This window comes from Coenobita brevimanus, chromosome 41 (assembly GCF_032717465.1).
Source record: "Coenobita brevimanus isolate Jiangsu-jjx chromosome 41, ASM3271746v2, whole genome shotgun sequence".
NCBI classification, from domain to species: Eukaryota; Metazoa; Arthropoda; class Malacostraca; order Decapoda; family Coenobitidae; genus Coenobita; species Coenobita brevimanus.
Window position 1 is genome coordinate 16,097,242 of NC_136994.1, and position 15,000 is coordinate 16,112,241.

General features: G+C 44.9%; 1 protein-coding gene across 1 annotated transcript in view; it reads left to right on the forward strand.

Annotated features, from left to right (window-relative positions):
- osp (myosin phosphatase Rho interacting protein outspread) overlaps positions 1–15,000 on the forward strand; it is a 156,694-nt gene that overhangs the window by 28,507 nt on the left and 113,187 nt on the right. The window contains exon 3 of the mRNA XM_080270542.1: positions 13,475–13,555. Within this exon, the coding sequence (XP_080126668.1) occupies positions 13,475–13,555 (81 nt within the window). The remainder of the gene's footprint in view (positions 1–13,474; positions 13,556–15,000) is intronic.

Below are 15,000 nucleotides of genomic sequence, written 5' to 3' on the forward strand. Positions count from 1 at the left end.
GGCTGAAGTTGCTATTATTATTATTATTATTATTATTTTCGTTATGTTGTTGTTATTTCATCATCATCATCATCATCGTTTTGGGGGACAGGGAGTGAATTAGGGGATACCCGGTATATAATCAGGTGGTTGATCCGCTTGGTTATGTCGGTGCCACCACGTGAAGGCGTCCCTGAAGCACGAGGCATATGTAGAGATCGTTGGTGGAGGAAGGGTGGTGGGAAGAGAAGGAGGAGGAGGGGGAAGAGGAGAAGCAGGAGGAAGAGAAGGAGGAGGAGGAGGAGGAAGATGGAAGATATTGGGAAGAGGAAGAGGCGGAAAGGTGCTGGGAAGAGGAAGAGGAGAAGCAGGAGGAGGAGGAAGAGTATTGGGAAGAGGGAGAAGACAAGGAGGAAGAGGTGGAAGGGTGCTAGGAAGAGAATGATGATGATGGTGATGATGATGATCATGAGGAGGAGGAGGATGGAAGGTACTGGGAAGAGGAAGAGGAGGAGGAGGAGGTGGAGGAAAGGTGTTGGGAAGTGGATGATGATGATGATGTTGAGGAGGAGGAAGAGGAAGAGGAGGAGGAGGAAAGGTGTTGGGAAGAGAATGATGATGATGAGGAGGAAGAGTAGGAGGAGGAATGTTTAGAATCTTGCCTTTGGACTGCACGTGAGTCATTAAGGCGATCAATTATTCTAAGGTCCAATCATCCCTAAGCATACAAGCAGCAGTTAATGTTATATCAAGGTCCCTATGTGTGAGGAAGGGAGGGAAGGTGTTTGGGAAATGGGGAAGAGGAGGAGGAAAGGTGTATGGGAGGGAGGGAAAAAAATGTAGGGGAGAGAGAGGGTGTTGGTGCCTGGTACCATTACACACACACACACACACACACACACACACACACACACACACACACACACACACAGGGTTTCTAATTTACGGTCACGTGTTTGGTTGGGCGACAGAAAAAAGGAGAGAGAGAGAGAGAGAGAGAGAGAATTACAGTACTAACTTGGCAAACATCCCTAACCCCTTTCAGCTCAGGTGGTGGCCAGGTGTAGTCAGAAGGAAGGGTTAATTTTTCTATACTCCTTTCACCTCAACTTGGCCCAGATTTTCGTCCATTTGCAGCTTATTTCACGTAGGTCAGTAACAAGGGCTATACTACGGCTTTACGTCCTTCCACAGCACTTCTTCGTGACTAGCATCATGTAGTGTTAATCTGCTGTTACAACTCAACATTCAAGATTGGCAGTTTTAGTCTCTCTCTCTCTCTCTCTCTCTCTCTCTCGTAGCTCCCTAACGCCTTTTCCTAAGCGATTTATTTGTCTTATTACACCTTGCTCTTCCTCTTCTGTGTTACATAAAGCATTCTGTTATCACCATACTCTGCATAAAAAGCTACACAACGATATTAGCCAGCCACTTCCAAAAATAAATCGGTGAGGGAAAGGTGTTAGGGAGCTTCCTTAACAGCCGAGAATAGGTTGTGTGAGTGAGCCAGTTCCATCAGATGAAAATAGACTATAATTAACAGTATCTATCTGTCTATCTATCTGTCTGTCTGTCTCTCTGTCTTTCAGTTTGTTTCTTCTCAGTCGCCAACCTGCCTTCTCTCTCTCTCTCTCTCTCTCTCTCTCTCTCTCTCTCTCTAACTTCCCTCCCCTTCCCCTTCCTCCCTCCCTCCGTATGCAGATCACTTTACACCACGCCCTCCTTTTCCCTCCCTCCTTCCTTCTCTCCCTCCCTCCTTCCTTCCTTCTCTCCCTCCCTCCTTCCTTCCTTCTCTCCCTCCCTTCTTCCTTCCCTCCCTCCCTCCCTCCCTCCCTCCCTCCCTCTCTTCCTTCTTTCATATGTTTCCCTCCTTTCACCCTTTCTTCCCCCTCTCTCTCTCACTCTACACGTCTTTTCTTACGTCTTCTAGGGTACTACAGTCTCTCTCTCTCTCTCCTCTTCCTTCATATTTTTTATTTTCTTATATTCTTTCCTTCCTTCACACTTTTCTTTCTCTCACTTCCTCCTTCATTTTCTCTTTCTTTATTTCATCGTGTCACTTAAGTTGCATGTGATAGACGTTACGAGAAGAGAGAGAGAGAGAGAGAGAGAGGAGTGACAAGAAACATAATGAACTATGGAGAGAGAGAGAGAGAGAGAGAGAGGGAGAGAGAGAGAGGGTCTTACAAAGGATTAAAACTACAGAATGTATCGAATTGAAAGGTCTTAGAGAGAGAGAGAGAGAGAGAGAGAGGACGTGATAGCCTTGGGTGTGGGCGCTGGTCAAAAGGGAGAGGGAGGTAAAGGAGGGAGGAAGGGAGGTAAAGGGAGGGAGGAAGGGAGGGAAAGGGAGAGGGAGGTGAAGGGAAGGAGGGAGGAAGGTGAGACTAGGTCAAGATGTATTGATATGTGAAGGGATGGAAGGAGAAAGAATGGAGAGAGGGAGGGAAGGAGAGAAGAGGCAGATGGAGAGAAGGAGGGAAGGACAGAAATCCTAGATGGAGGGAAGGAGGGAACTGTAGATGGAGAGAAGTTGTAGATGGAGAGAGGGAGGGAAGGGGAGAAGTGGTAGATGGAGAGAGGGAGGGAAGGAGAGAAGTAGTAGATGGAGGGAAGGAGGGAATAGGTAGATAGAGAGAGAAAGAGAAGGAGAGAAGTGGTAGATGGAGAGAAGGAGAGAATTGTTAGATGGAGGGAAGGAGGGATTAGTAGATGAAGGGAAGGAGAGAAGAGGTAGATGGACAGAGGGAGTGAAGGAGAGAAGTGGTAGATGGAGAGAGGGAGTGAAGGAGGGAAGGACACCTGTAAAAATGGGTATAGAAGGAAGGAGGAATTGGGGAAGGAAGGAGGGGAATATGAGAATGAAGAAGTGAAGGAAAGGACAGAAAAGGAATGAAGGAAGAGAGGAAGGAAAGGAAGGAATTAAAGCCGGAAGGATGGAGTGAAGAAGGGAAGGAAAAGGGTAAAGGAAGGAAGGAAGGAAGGAAGTACGGTAATAGAAAGGGGACGAGAAGATAGATAATAATAATAATAATAATAATAATATGGATATTAACAGTAGTAGTAGTAGTGGTGGAGGTGGTAGTAGTAATAGTAGTAGCAGTAATAGTAGTAGTAGTAATAGTAATAATAATAATAATAATCTATCTATCTATCTATTGCCAGACGCCTCAATCCCGTTTGGGGTGGCCACAAACAAATCGCCTCCAAGTCGCCCTGTCCCCCGCCATTTCACTACCCTGCTCCCAACTCACACCCCCCTCTCTCATATACCTCTCCACCCCATCCCTCCATCCCATCCTCGGCCTCCCCTCCTCTTCCCCCTCCACCTCACTCACATACACTCTCTTCGTCAGTCTTTCACCCTCCATCCTCTCCACATGGCCAAACCACCTCAGTGTGTTCCTCATAACGCTTCCTATCACATCCACATCCACACCACAACGCTCCTTTATATCCTCATTCGTCAGCCTGTCTCTCCACGTGACTCCACAGGCTCCTCTTAAATAACTCATTTCCACTGCTCTCACTCTTGACTTGTGTCCTTCCAATAATAATAATAACAATAATAATAATAGGAAATGAAGAAAATCAAATGAAAGAAAAAAGAGAGGAGGAAGTAGAGGACGTGTGTGTGTGTGTGTGTGTGTGTGTGTGTGTGTGTGTGTGTGTGTGTGTGTGTGTGTGTGTGTGTGTGTGTGTTCCAGTGGTGTGGCCAGTTTAGTCAGTGAAGGGTGGGGCGGGGCGGGCTGGGGTGGGGCCAAGGATGGGTTGGGGTTAGGATGAAAGGTGGGGTGTGGTGGGGTAGGGTAGTTCCGGGATGGGGTTGAGTAGAGTGGAAGTTGGGGTGGGTTAGTGTTGTGAGGGGAAGGGAGGAAAAAAGGGAGGAAGGGAGGGAGGAAGAAAGGAAGGGAGGGAGAGAGGAAGGAAGGAGGGTTGAGTTGGAATGGAAGTTGGGGTAGGTTAGTGTTGTGAGAGGAAGGAAAGGAAGGAAGGAAGAAAGAGAGGGAGGGAGGGGGGAAGGAGGGAAGGGAGGGAGGAAGAAGGAAAAGAAGGGAGGGAGGAAGGAAGGAGGGAAAGGAAGGAAGAAGGGGAGTTGTGAGGGGAGAAAGGATTAAATCAGGGAAATGAAAAAAGGAAGAATGTAATGAGAAATAAGAAAAGATGAGGATGAGAGGAAGGTAGGTTGGAGGATGAGGCTGAGTAAGGGATAGTGTGAGGTTGAGTTAGTATGAGAGGTGGGGTTGGTAGGGATGAACAAGGCGGGGTGGAATGAGAGATAGGGTGGGGTTGAGTATGGAATGAGTTGGGGTTGAGTTAGTATGCAGGGTGACATGGGTTAGTGTGAGACAGGCGTGTGTAGTGTGAGGAGGTTGAATAGGGTGAAGGGATGGGGTTGTGTGGGGTTAGGTGGAAGGGTGAGATGAGGTGAGAATGAAGGAGCAGTGTAAAGTGTGAGGTGGGAGAGTGAGATGGGATAGTGGTGGTATGAGACCTTGAGTGGGGTAGTGTGAGGGAAGGTTAGGTTGCTTGGGGTGGAGTTTTGAGGTTAGTATGAAACTCAATGCGTGTGTGGAGTCAGTCTATGAGGTGTGAGTATGAGGAAGGGGAGGTTAGGGTGACAGATAGGGTGGGTCTGTAAGAGGTACGAGTAAGTATGAGGTTAGTGTGATATCTGTGAGTAAGTATGCTGTTATAATGAGTTCTTAGCGTTCTGGAGATTGTGGTGTGTGTGTGTGTGTGTGTGTGTGTGTGTGTGTGTGTGTGAAGGAAGCGGTACTTTCACAGCGAGGCGCAGAGTGTAGTATTGTGCAGTATTATGAGGTAACGCTGTATTGCCCAACACACACACACACACACACACACACACACACACACACACACACACACACACACAAAATGGCGTGTATTATGCATAGTCGTGTGTATATCTCTGTCCTCCGCCCGTACACTTACACTGAGGCCTGTGTACTCCTCCTCCTCCTTCTCCTCCTCCTCCTCCTCCTCCTCCTCCTTTCAACAGTGGGAAGAAAAAACAAGGAGGAAAGAAAAGAGAAATGAAGAAAGGAATGAAAGAAGGAAGGAAGAGAGGAAAGAAAGGAAGGAGGGGTTGGAGAAAGGTAGGAGTTAAGGAAGGAAGGAAGGATAAGAGAAAATAAGAATGGAAAGAAAAAAGGAAGGAGGAGAGGAAGAAAGGAAAGAAAGTAGAAAGGAAAGCACGTAGGTGGGGATTAAGGAAGGTAGGACGCAAGTAACACGAAGGAAAAAGAACAAATATATAACTCTGAAGGAGGGAGGAAGAGAGAAAGGGTGAGAAGTAGGACGATGAAGTGACAGAAAGAGAGAGGGAGACGGCTGGGTGAAGGAAGGAAGGAGGGAGGGAGGGAGGAGGGAAAGCAGGGGAAGAAGGGAGGGAGAGGGAGGAATGAAGGAAATGGCAGAGGGAGGAAGAAAGAAAGGAAATGAGGGAGTGAGGGATGAAAGAAGAAGAGAAGGAATGAATGAAGGAAGTGAGGGAGGGTGGAAGGAAGGAAGGGAGCTGTGAGGAATGGTGCAAAATTAGGGAGAGAGAGAGAGAGAGGGAGAGAAATGAAGGAAACAAGACTATAAAGAAGAAAGAAGGAATTTATGAGAAGGAAGGAAAGAGAAGGGAAGGAGGAAGAAGGCTGGGTAAAAGAAGGAGGGAAGGAGGGAATGAAGGAAAGATGAGGGACAAAAACAAGAGGAGAGAAAGAAGGAGGGAAGGAAGGAGAGAGATGATGAAGGAAGGGAAGGAAAAAAGAAAAGACCAAAGGAATGAAAGAAAGCGAGAGAAGGCGAAGGAGAACTGAAGGAAGAAGGGAAGGAATGAGAGAAAGATTGGAGGGGCAGTGAAGGAAGAAGGGGAGGGAGGAAGGAGAATATGAAGGATATATGAATGAAGAAGAGAAGGTTAAGGAGAAAAGAAGGAAGGAGGAAGTAGGAAAGGAGGGAAGGAGGTCGCGAGGAGGAGGAGGAGGAGAGAAAGAGGGAGGGAGGAATGGTAAAGGAATGCAGGATGTAGGAAGGGAGGGAGTGGAGAGGTCAGTGGAAGGGAGTGAGATGGAGGAATGCAAGTTGAGGGAAAGAAGGAGTGGGTGGAGAGAGAGAGAGAGAGAGAGAGAGAGAGAGAGAGAGAGAGAGAGAGAGACTAGGTAAAGAAAGAGGAATGAAGAAAATATAGAAAAAAAAAGAAGAGTGAAGGAAGGAAGAAAAAATGAAGGAGTGGGTGTGGAAGGGGAGAAAGAAAGGAAGGAAGGAAGGAAAGGAAGGTAGGAAAGAAACTAAGGAAGGAAGGAAGATGGGTAAAGAATATGCTGAGAAGGAAGGAGGGAGAGAAGAAAAAGGAGGACGGAAAGCATAAGTTAAGGAAAGATGGAAGGAAGGAAAAAAGAAGGAAGGGGAAAGGGGGGGTGTAGTGAAGAGGATTGGAAATTACTGAAGGAAGGTATGAATAGAAGGAAGAAGGAAGGAAGGAAGGATTTAACAAGAAGGAAGTAAGGAGAGTATGTTAAGTAAGTTAGGAAGGAAGGAATAAATAAGCTGAATGAATAAAGGAAGGAGGGAAGAAAGGATGTATGGAAGGAAAGAAGAGCGAAGGAAGAAAGTATAGAAGGGAAAGAAGAGTGAGGGAAGGAAGGAGGGAAAGAGGAGTGAAGGAAGGAAGTATAGGAAGGAAAGAAGAGTGAGGGAAGGAAGGAGGGAAAGAGGAGTGAAGGAAGGAAGTATAGGAAGGAAAGAAGAGTGAGGGAAGGAAGGAGGGAAAGAGGAGTGAAGGAAGAAAGTATAGAAAGGAAAGAAGTGTGAGGGAAGGAAGGGAGGAAAAGAAGAATGAAAGAAGAAAGTATAGAAAGGCAAGAGGAGTGAGGGAAGGAAGGAGGAAAAGAAGAGTGAAGGAAGAAAGTGTAGAAAGGCAAGAGGAGTGAGGGAAGGAAGGAGGGAAAGAAGAGTGAAGGAAGAAAGTGTAGAAAGGCAAGAGGAGTGAGGGAAGGAAGGAGGGAAAGAAGAATGAAGGAAGAAAGTGTAGAAAGGCAAGAGGAGTGATGGAAGGAAGGAGGAAAAGAAGAGTGAAGGAAGGAAGGAAGGAGTGTGTGGGGGGAGGGGGTCATGGGTGAGTGAGAGCAGTGATCACCAATATTAAGTAGAGACCCGCTACTGTCCACCACAAGGAACACGGAAGAAGAGGAAGAAGGAGGAGGAGGAGGAGGAGAAGACGAAGAAGAAGAAGGAGGAAGAGGAGGAGGGAGTTGGTTGTGGTGGTGGTGGTGATGATGATAATGATGATGGGAAGAGTAAGATGTCGCTAGATGATGATGATGATGATGAGGAGGAGGAGGAGGAGGAGAAGAAAAAGAAGAAGAAGAAAGGCGAAGAAGATGAAAGAGGAAGAGAAAGTTGTTGTTGTTGTTGTTGTTGTTGGTGGTGGTGGTGATGATGATAGGAAGAGGAAGATATTGTTAGATGAGGAGGAGGGGAAGAAAAGAATGAAGAAGGAGGGGGAGGAGGAGGGGAGGAAGAAGAAGTAGGAGGAGGAGGAGGAGGGGAGGAAGAAGAAGCAGGAGATGAGGCGAATGAGATTTATTTAAAGAAAGTTGAAAAGATGGAAGAGGAGGAAGATGTCAAGAGAAAGTGGAGAAGGAAGAGGAAGAGGAAGATTAGGAGAAATGGGAGTTAAGGAAGAGCAGAGAGAGGGGAGGGGGAAGAGGAGGAAGAGAAGAAAGTATTGAGAGGAGGAGAAGAAGAAGAAAAGGGAGGAAGAAATAAGAATAGAAATAAGAATATAAACATTTAGCCTGTATGTCTAGCTGTGATATACTCCTTTCACCTTAACTTGGCCCAGATTTTCGTCCTTTTGCAGCTTATTTCACGTAGCTCAGTGGCAGAAAAAGACAGTGGTATGGCTCTACATCCTTCTTATAGCACTTCTTCGTGACTAGGATAGAGATGGCAATTTTAGGCCAAGTTAAGGTGAAAGGAGTAATGTTCGTTTTTTCGTGGGACTGTGAGGCTGCTTAACACCTTATCCTTACCGATTTATTTTTGTGTTTGACGTGTTAGCAGACTATTATTATTATTATTATTATTATTATTATTATTACTGCCTATATTATGATGATTATTATTATTATCATCATTCATCATTATCATCATCATCATCACATCATCACATCATCATCATCATCATCATCATCATCATCGTTATTACTATCATTATTATATCATTTACCTTTTGTTTCATTAGTCTTACATTAGGTTGTGGTTGTGGTGGTGGTTGTGGTGGTGGTTGTGGTAGTGGTGGTGGTGGTTGTGGTAGTGGTGGTTGGGATGTTGGTTGTTTTGATGACTAATGTTATGGCTGGTGGAAATGTTGATAGTAGCAGTAGCCTTGGAATGGTGGTAGTTGTGGTAGGTGTTGTGGTAGTTGTGGTAGGTGTGTTGGTGGTGATGGTAGTAGTGGTCGGTGTGTTGGTGGTGGTGGTAGTTGTGGTAGGTGTGGTGGTGGTGGTGGTAGTTGTGGCAGGTGTGTTGGTGGTGGTGGTAGTAGTGGTTGGTGTGTTGGTGGTGGTGGTAGTTGTGGTAGATGTGTTGGTGGTGGTGGTAGTTGTGGTAGGTGTGTTGGTGGTGGTGGTAGTTGTGGTAGGTGTGTTGGTGGTGGTGGTAGTTGTGGTTGGTGTGTTGGTGGTGGTGGTAGTTGTGGTAGAGGTGCAAATGTGAACCATATGGCCTGTGTGTGTGTGTGTGTGTGTGTGTGTGTGTGTGTGTGTGTGTAAGTCTTACCTGGTAGCCATCCATGTACACACGCACTTAGTCAGGACAGTACATACATACATACATACGTACACACATACATACATAGCACAAGGAAATAGTGCATCCATATATAGACGTACCGTAGCACATACATACATACAATACAGGACATGCTTACTCATATGTATACACAGCATAGTACACACACACACACACACACACACACACACACACACACACAATCAAACTAATATAAAGTATACTGTACACATTATAACACACACACACACACACACACACACACACACACACACACACACACACACACACACACACACACACACACACTTCCGGCCTGACCACACACAATCCCTTTCGACCAAACCGTACCTTCAATTGAACTCTCTCTCTCTCTCTCTCTCTCTCTCTCTCTCTCTGTCTCTCTCTCTCTCAGTAGTAAAGCCCGTAGTAGTGTGCAGGGAGTGAGGGAGGAAAGCAAATGAGAGAGAGAGAGAGAGAGAGTTGCGGGAGGGGAAGGGTGAGAAGCAAGGAGGGAAAGAAAAACGAAGGAAATGGAGAGAGAGAGGGGGGGGAGGGAGGCAGGGTAGTAGAGGAGAGAGAGGGGGGGAGGGAGGGATGGTAGTAGAGGAGAGAGAGGGAGAGAGCATGTGTGTGTGTGTGTGTGTTCCTCTAAAAATACAACAGTACTGCCACCAGCACAGCGAAGGAAGGAGGGGAGGGAGTGAAGGAAGGAACAATGGAATGCGGAAGGAAAGGAATAGGGAAAGGGAGGAAGGAATGAGGAGAAAGAGTGAAGGAAGGAAGGAAGACAGAAATAAAGGAATGGAAGGAAGGAAGGAATGAGGAGAGAGAGGGAAGGAAGGAAGGAAGACAGAAGGAAAGGTTTTGGAAGGAAGGAAGGAATGAGGAGAGAGAGGGAAGGAAGACGGAAGGAAAGGAATGGAAGGAAGGAAGATATGAGGAGAGAGAGGGAAGGAAGGAAGACAGAGGGAAAGGAAGGACAGAAAGGAAGAAATGAAAAGGAGGGAAGGAAGGAAGGAAATAAAGGAAAGAATGAGGAGAAGGAAGGAAGGAAGGAATGAAGGGAGAGAGGGAAGGAAGGAAGGAAGACAGAAGGAAAGGAAGGAAAGGAATGAAGAGGGGAAAGGAAGGAAGAAATAAAGGAGGGAAGGAGGAGACAGAGGGAAGGAAGGAAGAAATAAGGAATGGAGTGGAAAAAAAGAAGGAAGGAAAGCAAGGAAAAAATGAAGAGAAAGGGAAGGAAAGAAGGAAGGAACAGGCAGTGGTGAGGAAGAAAGGAAGGACGAGATGGAAGGAGGAAATAGAGAAGGCAAGATGTGAAGGATGGAAGAAAGGAAGCATTGAGGAAAGGAAGGAAGGAAGAAATCAGTAGGGCAGGCTGTGAAGGAGGGAGGGAAAGAAGGAAGGAAGGAAGGAGGGAAAGAAGGAAGTGAAGAATCTAGAACGTGAAAGAGGGAGAAAGAATAAATAAGTCAAGGAAGGAATGAAGGAAGTGAAAGATGGCTGTCAGGGAAGGAAGGAAAGAGGAAGTTAAGAAGCTTGTGAAGGAAGGAAGGAGAAGAAGTGAAGGAAGAAAAGGATGGATGGGCGCTTGAAAGAATGAAGGAATGGAAGAAGGAACTGAAGGAGAGAAAGACGAGGGAGAGAGAAACACACACACACACACACACACACACACACACACACACACACACACACACACACACACACACACACACACCACTACGTTTGCGTGTCAGTGATAAAGGAGAGAGAGAGAGAGAGAGAGAGAGTGAGTGAGTGTAGTAAGGGATTGTAATGTTGGTTAATGTGACCCTCTGACCGTGGGACCACAATCGCCGGCTGGCCTACCACAACTACCAACATTTCTGCAATCCTAACTACCACCATTGCTGCAACTACCAACATTACTACAACCACTATTTATCCCCTTCTAGCTCTGCTGTTACTACCACAACTACCAGCATTACCATAACTCACCAACCACAACTACCAACATTAAAACACCTACCACTTCTACCACAACCAACCACCAACCACAACTACCAACATTATTCCATCCACCCACCAACCACAACTACCACAATCTCCCAACAACCACAACTACCAATATTTCCCCAGCCACTCACCCCCTACAGCAACTATACTCCTTTCACTTTAACTTGGCCCAGATTTTCGTCCTTTTGCAGCTTATTTCACGTAGCTCAGTGGCAGAAAAAGACGATACTACGGCTCTACATCCTTTCCATAGCACTTCTTCGTGACTAGCATCATATTCTAATCTATTGTTACAGCTCAGCATTGAAGATAGGCGGCAATTTTAGGCCAAGTTAGTTTGAGAAGAGTATAGCACTTCTTCGTGACTAGCATTATATTCTAGAGGCCAAGTTAGAATAATGAGAGTATAGAAGAACCACAATCACGTGACAACCACAACTACCAACATTACCACAATTACCCATTACCACAACTACCAACATTACCACTACTACCAACATTACCACAATTACCTATTACCACAACTACCAACATTACCACAACTACCAACATTACCACAATTACCCATTACCACTACTACCAACATTACCACAATTACCCATTACCACAACTACCAACATTACCACAATCACCCATTACCACAACTACCAACAATACCACAACTACCAACATTACCACAATTACCCATTACCACAACTACCAACATCACCACAATTACCCATTACCACAACTACTACTATCAGAGCCGCTACCACAATTACCACCATCACCATCGTTACCTGTCCACCTACCAACATTGTAGCTACCACGATCACAGCTACCACTGTCTGCTCTCTCTCTCTCTCTCTCTCTCTCTCTCTCTCTCTCTCAGCAGCCTACCAGTGTACCATAACTACTACCACAACTACCACTATCATATCTAACTCCGTACTGGTTGTCTTAAATATAACCATCACTACCACAACTACCACCATTACCACCACCGCTACCAACATTACCACTATTGCTACCACAACTGTCACCATTATCACTAACAAACTACCAACATTACCACCACACCTACCAACATTGCAACCACAACTACCAGCATTGCCGCCACAATTTCCAACATAAATACCACAGCTACCAACATTCTTCCTACTACAAACATTATCACTATTATTACCAAAGCCCTTAGCATCAACACACACACACACACACACACACACACACACACACACACACACACACAGATAAGAGGAAAGAATTGTACATATAATTAAATATATACACACATAAACATATATAATGGAGAGAGAGAGAGAGAGAGAGAGAGAGAGAGAGAGAGAGAGATTGTGCCTGTACTTTTAATTAAATATAGATAAAAATAAATATGGATACGAGAGAGAAAGAGAGAGAGAAAGAGAGGGAGGAAGCCAGCTCACTTCTAGCCTAAGTGCCTCTCCTCTCTAAGGCTTCCCTCCTACCTTCAATTTCTCCTCCACCTCCTTCCTGTCATCATCATCATCATCACTATCATCATCATCATCATCACCATCTTCATCATCATCATCATCAAGTTAGGTTAGGTTGGGTTAGGTTAGGCTAGGTTTAGATGTCCGGTTATGGTAGAGTTAGTAAAGCTAGCTCAATAAAGGTAGAGTAAGATAAGGACTAGTTGGGTTAGATTAGGTCAGTAGGTTGGGTTAGGTTAGGTCAGGTCATATGAGTGCTGTGATGTCAGGCGAGGTCATAGCAGGTTAGCAGAAAGGAGTACGAAAGAAAATATTTGTCTTTTTGTTTTTTTTTCATCTGATGGAACTGTGCCATTCAATTTCAATACTCAGTCGTGGTGCATATAATTCGGTGAGTCTAATGTATGAGGTAGGAATGAGTCTCCTTGGTTACTAGTCAAATCAGGCCTCAATCTAACTACACTTGGCCATCAACTGAGCTGGAAGGAGTTAGGGATCTTTGTCATGTTTGAGTAAGTTAGGTGAGATGCTGTTAATGTTCTCTGTCTGTCTGTCTGTCTCTCTCTCTCTCTCTCTCTCTCTCTCTCAAAAAAGGCAGCGAGCAGCTTATATGAAACCAATTGATTTGAAACCCCCTTTTTCCGTGAGACTGAAGTGTGTGTGTGTGTGTGTGTGTGTGTGTGTGTAGACTTTTTGTAGCCATACATGACCTCTTTGTAAGGCCTCTACTTCACTGATCGCTCTCTCTCTCTCTCTCTCTCTCTCTCTCTCTCTCCAACGCAGGTGTCTGTCTGTCTCTGTCTGTGTCTGTATGTATTTATGTCTGTATGTCTGTGTGTTTCCCCATGTATATATCTGTATGTACGTGCAAGCATCAGTGTATCTATGTACGTATTTGCTATGTGCGTACAAAGATTCTTCCTCTTATCATCACAGGCTAGTCATAAGGTGTACAGACGTATGTGTGTACCGGTATATGTGTGTACGTGTCTATCTATCTATCTATATCTGTCTATCTATCTGTCTATATATGTATGTATGTATGTAAGTATGTGTGTGTATTGCTCCATGTACGTACTAAACTTCTTCCTTTTATAATTACAGGCGAGTCGAAAGGTGTCCAAATGTGACTACCCCTTTGTATGTATGTACGTGTGTGTATCTCTGTATGTATGTGTCTATGTACGTATTGCTTCATGTACGTACTGAAAATCTTCCTTTTATAATTCCAGGCCAGTCGTAAGGTGTCTAAATGTGGCTACCTGTTCGTGGCACCTGATTGGGACTTCACCATCCCCCTCAACAGAACGAAGGTAATTACTCTTTATTTACTCAGTTATTTTTACTTGTTCGTATAAATGGAGAGGTTGGAGAGCGAGAGACTGACGAGGAGAGTGTATGTGAGTGAGGTGGAGGGGGGGAGAGGGAAGCCAAGGATCAGATGGAGGGATGGAGAGGTATATGAGAGAGGGGTGAGAGCTGGGAGCAGGGCAGTGAAATGACGGGGGACAGGGTGACATGGAGGCGATTTGTTTGTGGCCACCCCTTACGGGATTGAAGAGTCTGGCAATAGATAAATAGATGGATTTTTACTTTATTGAACCATTTATTTTTGACTGAAATAATTCGTTTGTGGAAAGTGTTGGGTTAGGTTGGTGTTCTTTGAGTGTGTGTGTGTGTGTGTGTCTGTGTGTGTGTGTGTGTGTGTGTGTGTGTGTGTGTGTGTGTGTGTGTCTCTCTCTCTCTCTCTCTCTCTCATCTAATATTAATCTAGATAATTAACTCATTTACCTTTAGTGTCATTTATTCTCTTTCTCTCTCTCTACCAACCCCTATTCTCATCTACCCCACACTGGACTCGATATCACGGCCTTTCAAACAGCAGTACCATTGTTATCTTGTAATATCCTTTTAATCGCTACCCTCTTATCACATATCCTTATCACCATCCATTTGGCTATTTATTTTCACCCATCTTTTTAATCGCCACCCTCTTATCACATATCCTTATCACCATTCATTTGCTATTTATTTTGACGCATCTTTTTTAATCGCCACCCTCTTATCACATATCCTTATCACCATTCATTTGGCTATTTATTTTGACACCTCGTATCATTTATCTTTCGTTATCGTGTCCTTTATCGATAATTGCTTGGTTACTGATAATTGATGAGGAGAAGGGTTGATATTTTATTATACAGTATTATTATTATTATGATGATGATGATGATTATTATTGTTGTTGTTATTATTATTATTATTGCATGCCGAGGAGAGAGAATGAGAGAAATGAAGGAAGGAAGAAAGGGGGAGAAATGAAGGTAGGAAGGAAGGAAGTAAAGGAGAGAGAAGAAGTAAGTGAAGGAAGGAAAGACAGAGAAGGAAGGGAGGAAGAAAGGGAGAGAAAAGAAGGAAGAACGGAAGAGAAGGAGAGAGAAGAAGGAAATGAAGGAATGATGGAGTGAAGGAAGAAGAGGTAGTGTGCAGTGCAAAGGTGTAATAGGAAGGGAAGGAAGAGAGGGAGAGAGAAGCAGGAAATGAAGGAAGGTAGGAAGAGAGGGAGAGGGAAGAAGGAAATGAAGGAATAATGGAGTGAAGGAAGAAGAAGTACCGGTAGTGTGCAGTGTGAGGGTGATAAGAGGAAGGGAGGGAAAGAAGGAAGGACCGAAAGAGCAAATGAAGGAAGGAATGAAGAGAGGGAGAGGGAAGAAGGAAGGTAAGAAAAGGAAGAAAGGAAGAGAAGGAGAGGGAAGAA